Source organism: Anas acuta, chromosome 23 (assembly GCF_963932015.1).
Source record: "Anas acuta chromosome 23, bAnaAcu1.1, whole genome shotgun sequence".
NCBI lineage: Eukaryota > Metazoa > Chordata > Aves > Anseriformes > Anatidae > Anas > Anas acuta.
In genome coordinates this window covers 6,421,917-6,435,294 of record NC_089001.1, presented here as the reverse complement: position 1 = coordinate 6,435,294, position 13,378 = coordinate 6,421,917, and the positions used below count along the sequence as shown (strand labels likewise).

The following is a 13,378-nucleotide window of genomic DNA, read 5'->3' as shown; positions in this document are numbered from 1 at the left end:
GAAGCTGAGAGATGGAGACATCAATGCATCTGTAAACAGACTCACATCTTCTGCTGTTCAGTTAGCCAGGAGGCAGCACACATTGGCTGATTCTAGGAGTTAGATATCAGAGGTGGAATTTGGTGTCTGTATTTAGTCAGTCCATTCATGAAGTAGCACATTTGTCCTTAGGATAGCTTCCTATTGCACCTGGCATCAGAAGGTATTTCACTATTGCAGTTTCCTGAAACATGAGTGGGGGTAGGACACTCTTTTCTCTGTGATGTTTGGTATTGCTAGGAAGAATATCACCTTGTCAAGTCCTTTTTGTATTGTAGTGTTAGCTTTGGGTTTCAGCCCAGGTACCAGAACGGGATTTGGACCCACAACTTTTTGTCCAAGAGGTGAGAGTGCTGGCTATCCTTGAGTCCTCCCAGGACCTTTCTCTTGCACTAAGATTAGAACATCAATATTTCTTTGTAACAAAATGAAAAGCCCCTGGGAACTTCCAGCGGTGTAAACTGGGTTTTCCTGTTCAAATATCTTGATTGAGATTGACAAAGAAAATATCTCAGTGTAATCCTGCCGAGCTGTTTTCCTTGGAATGCCACAAGCAGGCTTGTTCACAAAATCTCTGCTTTTCCTATAGGCGTATGCAGAAACAATCTCGTCACTGGAGCCACAGGGGCTGGGCTCAGTGCACAAGAAAAACACAGATCCATGCCATCCCAGCAGGGTGGCAGCCGTCAGTTCCACTGCCAAGTGGAGACCAGTTGGGAACTGGATAAGGAGCCAGCAGAGGCTGGGTATTCTGCACAAGGCATCAATGCATGGCTTTATTCAGCTCTCAGCTGGCCAGTGGTGGCACCTGTATTTGCAGCCAGGGTCAGTGGGCGAAGGAAATGGAAAACCTGGTCTGGGCATTGTTGCTGGGCATTGTGGCATCCAACTCCTGTTAAATATGAGCACAATTTGTGTAGCTTCAGGATCTTTTGAAAATCTCAACCCTGGAACATTTTCATCCCAGTAAATGGCATTTTGGGGAAGGAAGCAGGTAAGAGTTTCGCATCACTCTATCGAGTGTGTGCATACGCTGAGTCTCAACAACAAGCTGTGCAGAGCGTGAGCTGGACTTGGGGAAGAAGCAGGTTCCTGTGAGTCCTGAACCACCTCCCCATTTCCTCTTATCTCCATGCTTCATGTGATGCACACTTGAGAACACGCCTAAGTAACCAGATCTGGGCTAAAACACTGAGTTTACGCTTTGAGTATCATAAGCACTGAGACCTGGAGTACAGATTTAATCCAAACGTAGCTCAGGGAGTGAGGCCAAGCCCAGACTGCAAGTAGGCTCGAGTCTGAGCGCTTGAAATCTCAAGCCACATCTGGTTCAGGATTCAGCTGCAGGACTGCATTGGTCTGATATTTGCTCGCTATGATATAGTGTCCAGACCTTGTAATATATAGTAAGATGTCACTGATGGATTATGCCTTTTATTTCCCTTTGGCTGAGCCTTTCCATTATCAAGTATTCCCTGAGTAAGAGGCAATCAACTTTGCTTAGGATTCCTACCTGTATTTCAGGAGAAAAGCATATACTGCGCTCTCTCCTGGAGACTCTGCTTTGATTCTTTCATGCTGTTGTTTTTCCTTAGTCTGGAATAAGTCATCTTGGGCTGAAAGTGCATGTTTTGTTCTCTGCGGATGGAAACATAACAGCACCCGATGAATGTTTCCTGATGGGCTTCCTGCGATTGTGAAGGGAATGGTGTCAGAGAACAAAACAGGATACGATTGCGGTGTTTGTGAATGTAACTGGGACAATGGTATCAAAGTGAAATAAAAAATAATGAATGGACATTGGTGTAGCAGTGAGTCAGAGCTCAGAGGAACCTGGAATATTTGTGCCTTTCTAAGGTGCCACTTCCCAGACCTTGCATTCCTGGGAGAACACTCTTTTTACAGTCTCCAGTGTTTTGGCAGTAGGAACCAAGCTGAAAGGATTTCATTTTGGGGTTTGCACCTATTCCTTCATGCTTTAGAGTCCACTCAATGTTGTTTTCCAAGGCAGCCTGTCGAAGGGGAGACATGTGAGATACCCTCCCTCATGACAAAGTCCCAAATAATTCTTCTCATGTTGTCATTTTCCTTTCTAGGAAGAATCATTTACATTGAAAAGATTCAATTGCTCTTTCCATGTGGAAAACAAAACCAGCAGGATTGTTATATAGGCTCAGTTTCTGGTATGAGTAAAAATAACACCAAAAAACTCTCCCCGTACAGAAATGCTGGCACAACTGCAGCAGGCAAATGCAGTTTAAAGCAAGCCCGAGTTTTCTGAAACAAAGTGCTTGGTCAGCCTGCAAGCTCCTGATCAAAATTTTGCCACTAAAAACCAGCCTCTGGCACTACATCAAGGAAAGGAGTCAGGCAGTGGGTGCTCTGGGACAAAGCTGAGGTCAGCACAGAATTTCTGCAGAGCAGTAGACTGCATTTATTCCTCGGGATAGTTTTGGTTTGTCAGGCAGCCAGACTCCAAAACCATCTTGCAGTTTTCCCTCCATGTGTCTTCAGCAGAGAAGACCATAAAAATGCTACAATAATATTTACTGAAGTGTGTATGTTCACAGTTATATCCATGTGTCTCTGTTTACAAACGCATCTGCTCAGTGCAAGTCAATTATTTTACAAGGGTAAGGAAAAAAATTAAAAGGAAGGTGAACTAGCGCGAGGTGGATTTGAGTGCTGAGCTCTGGGAAGCAGTCAGCCATGCAGTGCCAAGCCTAGTGGGCAGCTCTGGAGTGGAAAAGATGTGGACAGAAATCAGTGGTGATACAAGCCCAGTAAACTGGCCAAGGACAGTGTTAATACATGGCAAAGGCAGACTGGTGTTCTGGAAACATGACATGGCTCGGAAAAGACCCAGGGAGATGAGAGAGTCCTCCCACCTCGGCAGACAGCGCTAACTCCACAGTAATGTCGATTTGTTCATGGAGGCAAATCCTTTTGTAGTGAAATTAACTGTCAGAAATGAAACCTGGCTCAAGCAATGCCAACAGCAAAGCTTCCAGCACTTTTAGCAGGCTTAAAGTTTTTCCCCCAAGGCTCAGTACTCACCCTAAACCATCTCATGTGTTTGGGTTGGCAGACCTGAGCAGGAATTCTCCCAGACTTTCTGGGACCAGAAGCCAGAAGCTGTGATTTGTCCCTTGTCTGCTAATGGGCAGGCACCTCATCCAGCTCCTCTGCTACTGCCAGCGTGCATTGGCGTAGGCAGGGTACGAAGCACTAGGGGAAGGTAGGAATCCGTCGGGGGATCCTTCCTGAGAGGCCCAGGGACACAGTCAGGCTGGCTGAGATGTGGCATGCTGCAAAGCACACTGCAGAAAAGCTGCAGTATGCCTCCGAGATTTAGGAGCTTATATGATGGAGACGCGATAATCTCTCAAACATGTCCATTCTTCTGGCCTCATATTTCACCATATTACCCTTAAGAGGTCAAGAGGCCACAGCAGTAATTTGAGCAGGTTCTTTTTTTCGCTTCCTCTCCTGGCCCTGTGCTCAGGCCACACAAAACCATCTCCTGGAGGCTGCCCATGTGGCTGAGGCTGGCTCTCCTCAGCCTCCTCAGCACCAGCCCTGGTGCAGGCACCCGCTGGGACGAGCACTTGGGGCCCAGATATTCCCACTTGGTATTTAGCCTGTTGGAAACAGATCAATATGGGCTCTCGACTGATTGATGCAAAGCTTAGACTGAGATAAAAGTGCTTTGGTCCAGATCCGATAAATGTGTGCGTGGAGTCAAGTGCTCTAGTGCTCTTCTGAAAAGTGAAGTACAAAGCATGACTTATTTATTTTTTCCTTTTCTCAGGTTTTGGGGATCTTGAGATAAAATAATAAAGCATTAATTTTAGCAACCTTCTGCTATCTACCCAGTGTGAAATTTCACGGAAATAATGAATGTAAAAATTGGGAAAAAAAAAAAAAAAAAAGACATCTTCCCTACAAGAAGTTTTGCAAAATCATTTAAGCTCAATTTTTAGCTGGTTTTATGTGATCCCTGCTTTTGGTCTGGTTTTGCTAGTTGCGCCTATCTTACTCCTGCTTCGTTTCCTCCTAGCATGAGTTACTAAGTTGTGGTTTCCCATTTATTTGAATTGTGAAGAAATGGTGCTGCACTCTAAGATTGCCAGGTTAAGCTCAGATGTAGTACTCCTGATGGAAAGTGAAAGGACTGTCAGAGCTGCAGAAGAGAGCTTGCACTGTACTTTGTCTGGGTAGCTGGCCTGCTTTGTAGTTTTGAGCAAGCCTCCAGTGCAGAGTAAGCGCAAAATTATTGGAGTGTGAGATATCATCAAAATAATTAAATGAAAGCCAACACGCAATGTTGTGGCCCTCCTTTATACAAAAAGAAAGCCTCAAATCTACACAAACTTTGACACAGTCTTAAGGGGATGGTGCCGTCTCCCTAATCCTCAGTCCTGCTGCTGCAGCAGAGAAAGCCAGACTGCTTCTCCTCCCCGTCTCCTCCTCCGGGCAGGGATTACGGCATTTGGGTTACCACAACCCAAATGCCAGCAGCTCAACTGGAAAACAGTGTGAACAGAAGGGTTTGTCAGTCACCGTGCGATGCTGTACGTAGATACAGGAGGTCTAGGGTGACAGGCTGGGGCAGCAATGACTCTCAGCCTGCTCTTTGCATTCCAGCATGATGATGGGGCTCTGGTGCTGGCTGCAACCCACAAATCCTCTGTTGCAGAGGCAGCCCTTAAACTGATTGCGAAGGGCACAAGATCCGATTGTGGTTGTTAGCAATAAAATGCTTATGATTATAATTTTCCAGGGGGAGTTACGGGAGTCCCTGCACCAATCCCATAACATCCTGTAAGGAAGGTGGAATAGCATGAGCAAATCTCAAGAAAAGTACACTGGAAGGATGTGGAATACAAAAAGCTGTAAAAATATATCTTTTTGGTTTGGTTAGGTGTGCTGTAAAGACTGGATATATTAGGGTGCAGGGTTGCTGTCCAGGCCTTGCTTTGAATTACCCCAAAGATTCCTCTTGGTGTCTCAGTAACGGCACTGGGTGAGGCTCGGTGCTCTGTAGAGCTTCAAGCACAAGCAGAGCAGGGCAACAGAGGACTGAAGGAGAAACAGGCACAGACGGGGGAATACCTCACTAAAGGTTCTGCCAGAGATCGAGGGCAGAGATGAGAATAACACTCTGCCTTCCTGCCTCCTAATTCAATGCCCAATCCATTTGAATTTGCTGTCCCAAGATCAACCCAGACTCTGCTCCTTTGTAAATTTTATATTTGACTCATTTTCTTGTAAGTCTGATGTTATCTCTTCTCTGCTTGTTGAGACATTGGCAGCAGAAGTGCTGACTTGTAAAACTGCAGTGCCAAAATCATTTCTATTCAAGGAGTAGATCCTCTGTTAACCTCAAGCCGTGTGTAAGGTTTGTTACTCTTAGTACCTCTTATTTTGGTGCTTTGCATCGCACATCTGGGCCCTCACGGATGGTGGCTCTGAGCTGGTGACATTCTCTTTACAAAGATATTTCAGGAGTGATTTTCCCACAGGACTATGACCAGTGAAGGTTTATTATTGCTAAAAATAAAAATAAAAAAGTAAGTAAGCCCTCTAATTCCTCTAAAGGTAGAAGTAATCTTTCCATGCATAGCATGATGGTTCAGGTACTCAGCATTTTCTTCTCTTATAAGCCAGACATTGTGGAGGAGGATGAATCTTTGATCTTTAGTAATGCCTTTTAAATGTGGTTATGGCCAGAAAAGTGAATGTAAAGGGCTCAAAGTCAATATTCAGTGTAAATGCATCACACACACCTGGAAAGAGCTGTGATTGTAGACACTGGGTCATATCTGGGATGAAAACTCTGCCTGCTGTCACCTCACCAGCTCTTGTTTTCATGACCTTTCTCACAGAGCCAAAACCAGGGAGCCAGGAACATCAAGAGAGCTTTCCTTGCCAGTGAACTCTGGATAAGGTTAAAAACCTGAACTTTTAAGGGTCTTATCCAAAGCAAACCTCTGGAGGTTAGGGAGGGTGTCAGGATATCCTGGGGCTAGGTTGTTGTTAGTGCAGCCATGAGTGCAACAAAGGCTGTGTCAGTGACAGTGAGGAACCTCGGTAAATGGTGGTGATTCACCTTACTTGTCTTCTTGGCACCCTTCCGCCTGGCTCTTGTCTGGGAGTATTTCTCTGGCCCCTTCTGTTTATGCAGAGTACACTGCCCAAATGGCCTTCTCCATTCGTTTACTCAAGTGAAACCTTTCGCTGAAGCTGTCAGCCCTCCCCGCAGCATGGCCAGGAGAGCAGACTGCCTTTCCTGCAGCACAGGGACAAAATCAAGGGGTACCTCACCTTGCTGAAGCACTCAGACCTGGCACTTGGCTCTATGTGGCTTGCCTAAAAAAAGAAAAACAGCAAAATTGTCTTTGTACAACTATAAACTGTTATTAAAAATAGTTGTATCACATTTTCATGCCTAGGGGATCTGTAAGTGTGTGCCAGCTCTACGGAAAGTTGTTTCAGGGCCCATGGCAATCGAACTCATGGCGGTCCACCAGTGGGCTGCCTCGAGAAGGCTGGGGCCGTGCTTTGTGGGGACTTGGACTTGCCTATCCCTGTGCTGTGAGCTGCTGTAGACGGGACTTGCCACATTTATGCCAGGAATGTGATTAAAAACTGGAAAAACTGAAGCCAGCCTATTCCCAGAGGCAATATAATGTAACATATATGCCAGAGCAATACACACAAGACCCCTGTCTCAGACTCAGTCTGGCCAGCTCAAGGACACAGCCCAGGAGGCGACAGCATGGGGGGAACTCTGGTGAGCTGTGGCCTGCCTCCTTAGGTTATGTTAGCAGCTTTAACGCCTTGCCCTGTTTTCTCAGTTGCCCGTCGCCAAACGCTAAGTAACTCTAGATTCTGGTGGGACAGACATTTGCCCTCTGGTATGCAGTGAACTGTTGATCTCTTCCTCAGCTAGAACTGAAGCCAAACACTTCCTGACCAGGTTAGGTCCTCCAAAATACAGTCTTGTCAAGCAGGGCCTATGGTAGTGAGTATCAGGAAGGCTGTACGCATTCTCCATCTGGGTCAGTAGCCTGAAATCCTGCAGGGCCAGCCAAGCCCTGTCCTCTTCCAAAAGAGCAAAGGGAGTCCTAGACAGTCGTCACTGCTGGGATGGGATCGGATCTCAGTGGGCCCTGCCCTCTGACCCTGCAAGCTGCAGACTCCGTGTTGCTTGCTGCCCCTTGGGGTTGCTGTCACGCTGTAGGTGTGCACATCGCGGCGAAGCTGGTTGCAGCAGGGGTTGGCACCGTGCCACTCGACTTCCCTCCCATGCAGTCAGCAATGCTGGTTTGCTGTTTGCACGCACAACCCGATCGTGGGCAGGTGTTACAAGCTGCTATCGCTGCCTGATCTGCAGAAGCTCTGTGTGTCTTCAGTTCCCTCGGAGACTTGAGTCTGTAGCTTCTGTGGCTGGAACTAACTCAGGGTTTTAGCTCGAACAATTCCTGGTTCAGTAACTGCTTGGGCCTGCCATGGTGGCAGTCACCACATTTTTATTTATTTTCCTGCGTGCAACAGAGTTTTAAAGACTGTACATTTTGCAGTCTTTGGGCATTTGAGCAGCAAAGTGCAGAGTTTCTCCATGCAGCTGCTGCCTGCCCATAAGGCTCTCATTCTTCTGGTTAACTCCAGTTGCTGCTGCAGGCAGGGCCCAGCAGCCAGTGGTCTTTGAAGGGAGATCCTTATCTGAGGAGGCAGACTCCTTCTGATGGCCAAGCATAGCGTATACTTGCCTGTTGTTAGCTTAGTGTATTGCAGAGATAGTTGTACTTGGATGCTGACTTAGTAATTGATCCTAGTCTGGGGCTGCTCTTTGGTGGTGTTTTGTTGTTGTTGTTTTGTTTGTTTGTTTTGGGGGGCAGCAGGTAGCCATAAAGATCTCAGCTTTCCTATTATTTCTGTCAGAACCTATCTTCAGAAGAAAAATGCCTGTAGGCAGAAAGAGCATTTTCCCAGATATTATTTCCCTTAAAAAGAGCTTTGTGTATGTTTTTAAACTGTAAATCTCCAAAAGCAAAAGCAAACGTTTTCAAAGCATACTTGGTGAATTCACAGCGCTACTCACAGTTTCCCTGCCTCTCACCGATGTGATCAGCCCTGACCTGAGGCATGCAGCTAGGGAGCTGTACGGCAGCCCAGCACCCTGGGTGTTTGGGGTTTGCCTACCACCTCATGCCATTATACAGGAAACCTCGCATTCTCTGTACTGAGAGGAAGCAGAGGCTTACAGAAGATGTGTCATTTAGGAACCCCTGTCTGACATGCTGACTTCAGTAAATCGGAGAAGCATCGGTGCTGTATCCTTACCTCTGAAGAGAAGGCCTGATCAGTTTTAAGAGCTGTCACCAGGGGGTATTGTGTTCTTACACCTTTCTGTGCAGCAAAGTTGCTATCCTGGGGATATTCTCAGTCTCTTGAAGGAGTTTCTGACAGAAGGCTGTGACCACAGAGAGTGCACCATAAGGAAATTCTTCCAAAGGGCATCTTTCACTCCCTGATTTACTCTAATTAAAAAAGAAAATGAGAATGGGCAGTTAGGGAAGGTGCCCTTCTATATCCACCAGGAAAGAACTACTGCATAGGGTGAATGCAGCGTGAGCTCCTTGCAATGAGCAGCAGTAGGAAGCCTGTGGTAAAACTTTGCATTTTTGTTATTTGAAGGCTGAAGGAATCACCACTCATCAGTGTGAGAGGTTGCTTACAAAGTATTCATAGCACACACTGTGACTTCAGCAGGGCTTACACACATTTGAGGGTTGCCCTGAATTCAAGATTAGTCAGGCCCACTTAAACACTAGGCTGCTCAGGCTTGTTTGGTTTTGTTATGTGATCTGATCTGAGGTCTGAGATAGAAAAGTGCTGATAGCTGTAGATGCAGAGCACCGACTTGACTCTTTCTAAGTGCGTTTATTTCAGGCTGAGAGGGATTCTCATATTTAGCCACTAGACACTAGCTTTTGACATTTTTGGTGATGATATCATGTGCCTTGTAATATGATTTTCACTTAGATTCTCATGTAATTGGAGGATTCCAGCAGCTGCACGGTTCTAATTTTTCATAATTTCTGTTTCCCTCCCTGACTGTGGCAAAAGTGTGCAAAACTAACCTCAGAAATGACTGCTGGGGGGAGGAAGAGAGAGGGCAACAATTCATTATTTTTAAAAGCTCACAATTTGGACTGTATTCTGTGAGTTCTGGGCACCAAGGGTTTAGCAACAGATCAGCTTTGAAAGCAAAGGCAGTGTCTGTGTGTGCGCTGGTAACCCACGGCTGCACACACAGCCATGTTACAGGTCTTCTGAATGCACAATCCACAGAGTAGGTGAGTCTGTTGCTGTCTTTGTTTCGGAGGTCTGCTCCATTAACTCACATTAAAGTACTGTGTACTTTTAGTCTGGGAGGTTCCTCGTTCAGTTTCTGGCCTGCCAGCCATAATGGCAGCTGTGTTATGTGCGGTTAGCTTAGCTCCATAAAGAACTTGCAGACCCTGTCAGATGCACTTTGAATACGGCAGGGCTGTGCCAAAGCCTTTATGAGCCTGGCGTGCTTGATTTAGAAAAGCCAAGTGCATCAATGCAAGGGAGTTGAGAGTCAAAACTTTTTGTCAACATTTTGAGTTTCAGCAGAAAAAAAAAAAAAAAAAAAAAAAAAAAAAAAAAAAAAGGATGACAATTTCCTGTTTTTAAGCATTTCTAGAAATCCAGTTTGGTAACTCACTGGTCCTTCATCTCCCACAAAATAAACAAAAAGTGTAAAGTAATGCATTTTTTATCCCACCACTAACACCCATAACTCTGACCTGTACTGACTGCTTCTCCTTCATGAGTAACCTCAAATATAAATACCACACAACACCCTTTGAAAGAAGATGTATAGAAATAATATGCACCTTCAAGTGACACTCCAGAAATGTTATACAGCACATATCTCTTTGGTTGTTTTTGGACCAGCAAGTGCAGACAGGTGGGCAGGTAACTATATAAGATCACAGATGAAGCTGCTTCTCAGAGACTGTTTACAGCATGCAGTGAGAACGGTGTGGTTCCCATCAGCCACCTTTGCTGTTTGCAGAAGTCAGATTAACCTTAACTCTTGCCCCACCCAGAGCAACATAGCAGCTAGCAAAAGAACCCACTGGTTTTGCATACGGGTTGATGGACCCCAAAGAATCTGATTCAATCTGCGATCCCGACAGATGGCAATTTCAGACAGAGCTGGGCAGCTGTGGGGCCCTTGCAGGTGCTCACCAGCTCAAAGAGAGAACGCGAGTGGAGTTACTGGTTTAGTCATGACTCTGAGCACTTGTTTTTTCTCTCCTCAGGAGGCTCTGTCGGTGGTGAGCGACGACCAGTCCCTCTTTGACTCCACATACGGCGCTGCCACTCACCTCCCCAAGGCAGATATGACAGCCTCAGGGAACCCTGACTATGGCCAGCCACACAAAATCAACCCTTTGCCTCCTCAGCAGGAGTGGATTAATCAGCCAGTCCGGGTCAATGTTAAAAGAGAATATGACCACATGAATGGATCAAGGTAAGGAAACTTTTCCTCCTCCGCTGAACTTTAAATAAAAGCCAAGTGCGTATCGTCCATTCTTGCTCGTCCTGCATACCATCAAACACTGCTATTCATGTAGGATCATATCCCACTGTCCCTGGAACCAGGGTTTCTTGTTACCCCTATTTTAATGGCCTCAGGACCTTGCACTTGCAGTTCTTTAGCATGCATCTCTACCAGTCTCCATGAACATTGTACAGACTGGGACGTGAGACTGCCAGGACAGAGTTCATGCTGCAAACACTGTTGTGAATTACGCATTTCATCACCTAGTTCAGTATCCCACAAATGTGCCATGGTTCAAGTGGCTCGTAAAGATGGAGTTGGTCAATGGCTGGTGTTTATCCCAGAGTGAAGCTAATGAACGCTGCACTTACTTTGTGAGCTTCATTGGAGGACAGTTCTTGTTGCACCTGTAGCTAGATTCATGCTCTGCCAGGGCAGAAGCAACAATAGGAAACTGGAGACGTATTTGATAGAGAAGAGAAAAAGAGGAGACAGAGGTACAATATGGCAGCCTATAAGGTGTAGCAGAACAAAAGTCAGATGTGTACCTTCAGGTTGGGTATATGTCGCGCTAGTGGACAAGAGAGTTTAGGAGTAGGTTTGAGCAGTGATGTTAACCATCAAAACCACACAGGTTATGATATATCCTCTATGGATTTTAGCCAAAGCATTGTCTGCCCCATGCCTGCCCCACACCATTTGTAGTTACGGCTGGGTGAGATGGATCATTGAGGGTGATAGTTGGACCAGATGATCTTGAAGGTCTTTTCCAACCTTTCTGATTCTATGATTTCCCCAATTCAATAAGGGTTTCAAAAACTTGAAAACATTTTCTTATCACAGCTCATTTCTACCAATCAAAAGCATGGGAAAAAAATCGCATCCTCTTGGACAGAGCCATCAGGTGTAAGAATTTCAAATTATGACAGTTTTAAATACATACAATAAAAAACATTTTCAGTTTTTAGCATTATATTTTAGAGCACATTGTTTTAGTTTAATTTGCAAAGTCACAAACATTTGTAAGATTTATACGGTGTTAATTACAGTTAAACAATTAAGGGTTTTTCTTGTTAGTTTAGGACTTCTTTAACAGCCTATTTTCCTGGTTTCTGAGAACCTAGCAAAGTGTAGAGTTTGAAACAGAAAGCAGCCTCACACTTTCAGACTTCTATAGTGAGATGATGGTGTTAAAAACTTCAAACAGCAGCATGCTCTTTTTTTCCTCAGAAGTATACAGTAGATGCTGATTTTACTATAAGATAAAGGTCTTTGCGTCAGTTGGTCTTTGATGATGATCATTTTTAGATTGAATTTGATCTTGCCCCAGTTGTACCTTGGAGTTGCATCTGGATTTTGAAAGAACTGTAGGGATTTTTGCTCAGAATCCAAGCTGAAACAGAATAATGATTTTTTATTATTATTTTTTTCCTGAAAAGCACCATCCCTGGATAGCACAGGCAATGGGATGGATCTAGAAAGTACCAGCAGGCTGGGTTTTTTTGACAGTCATGAGGACTACCTTGGGCTACCAAGGCTAGCCTCCTTAATCTCTCTCTAAAATCTTCAGGAGGGCAGTGCAGAGTGGGATTTTAACCATGGTTTGTGCATGGTGCTACACAGGTGTGACCTCTCCATCCTACAGGGAGTTGAACTAGTCATGAGAACTGAGGTGGCAGAATCAGTCTCACATATGGCACAGGCAGCACACTCCCCTGATCATGTGAGGAAGCCCTTTATAGCATCACATCGGTTGCTCACACCAATGGTGTCAGACCAACACTCAGAGGGTGTTTCCTCACAGTACTCTACTTGTCTCTCTCACCAGCAAATGTTGGAGGGCCTAGCAAACAAGTAGTCCTGTCCCACCTGCTGAGCTACTGTAGGCAGTGCAGACTGGTGCTTTTCAGATCTTTTAAGTGCATGGTCTGTATGGATTCTGCATGTGGGTGTGCTTGTATGGCCAGAAGTCTGTGCAACATTTTTATTGTGTGTGTATTACATGTACTTAGGTGTCAGATGTCTTGGATTGTCCTTCCATTGTGGTCTTTGTGCTACAATTTTGTCATCTGTTCTGAAAAAAAAAAAGCAAAATAATAGTGCTTTGACAGACTGATTCATTAGCAACTGTAAGTGCTCTGATATCCCTAGAAAAGGCCCTCTAGAAGTGTGTTTATTCTGGGCAAAAAGGAAATTCTTTTTTATAGATTTGCTTGAGCCTACAAGGTTCTTAGGCAGAAACTAAGTGTCCTCAGTCTCTCTAAAAAGGGAGTAACAACTTCCCAACCTGTTAAAAAAAAAAAAAAAAAGACTGCTTAGACTGCTTTGGATGTCAGAACTAAGCACTGAAATAGCTTCCAGCCTTGCCTTTTGATAACTTGTTAGCACAAGAGCTCCAATCTATCCAAGAAATGTGATCATTCATCTGATGTATCCATCCTCTCCCCCTACTCATGGCTAAAAATGTGCCCTTTCCCCTCACGTCCATCACAGTTCATTGTTTCGGGTAGGACCATGCCAGTTGCTTGTTCCTCTGTCCATCAGCTGCCTGGCAAAACTGACACACCATCTGAGCAGCAAATACCAATCTCAATACAGATTAACTTGAACTGCGGACTGAATAATAAAACCTATTCGCCCTCCCTCTCTCTCTTCTTGTCTTTCTCTCTCTTGTTTTTCAAGCACACTCTCTTACCAGGTTCCAGCTGCCTCATTAGAGAGAGCAGCCTTTAT

The 13,378-nt window shown here is 45.1% G+C and overlaps 1 protein-coding gene across 7 annotated transcripts in view; it reads left to right on the top strand.

The window, feature by feature from the left end:
* The window catches only part of FLI1 (Fli-1 proto-oncogene, ETS transcription factor), an 89,076-nt gene that overhangs the window by 39,886 nt on the left and 35,812 nt on the right, over window positions 1-13,378 (top strand). For all 7 annotated transcript variants that reach the window (XM_068659038.1, XM_068659040.1, XM_068659043.1 and 4 more), the window contains one exon: window positions 10,404-10,615. In XM_068659038.1, the coding sequence (XP_068515139.1) occupies window positions 10,404-10,615 (212 nt within the window). The remainder of the gene's footprint in view (window positions 1-10,403; window positions 10,616-13,378) is intronic.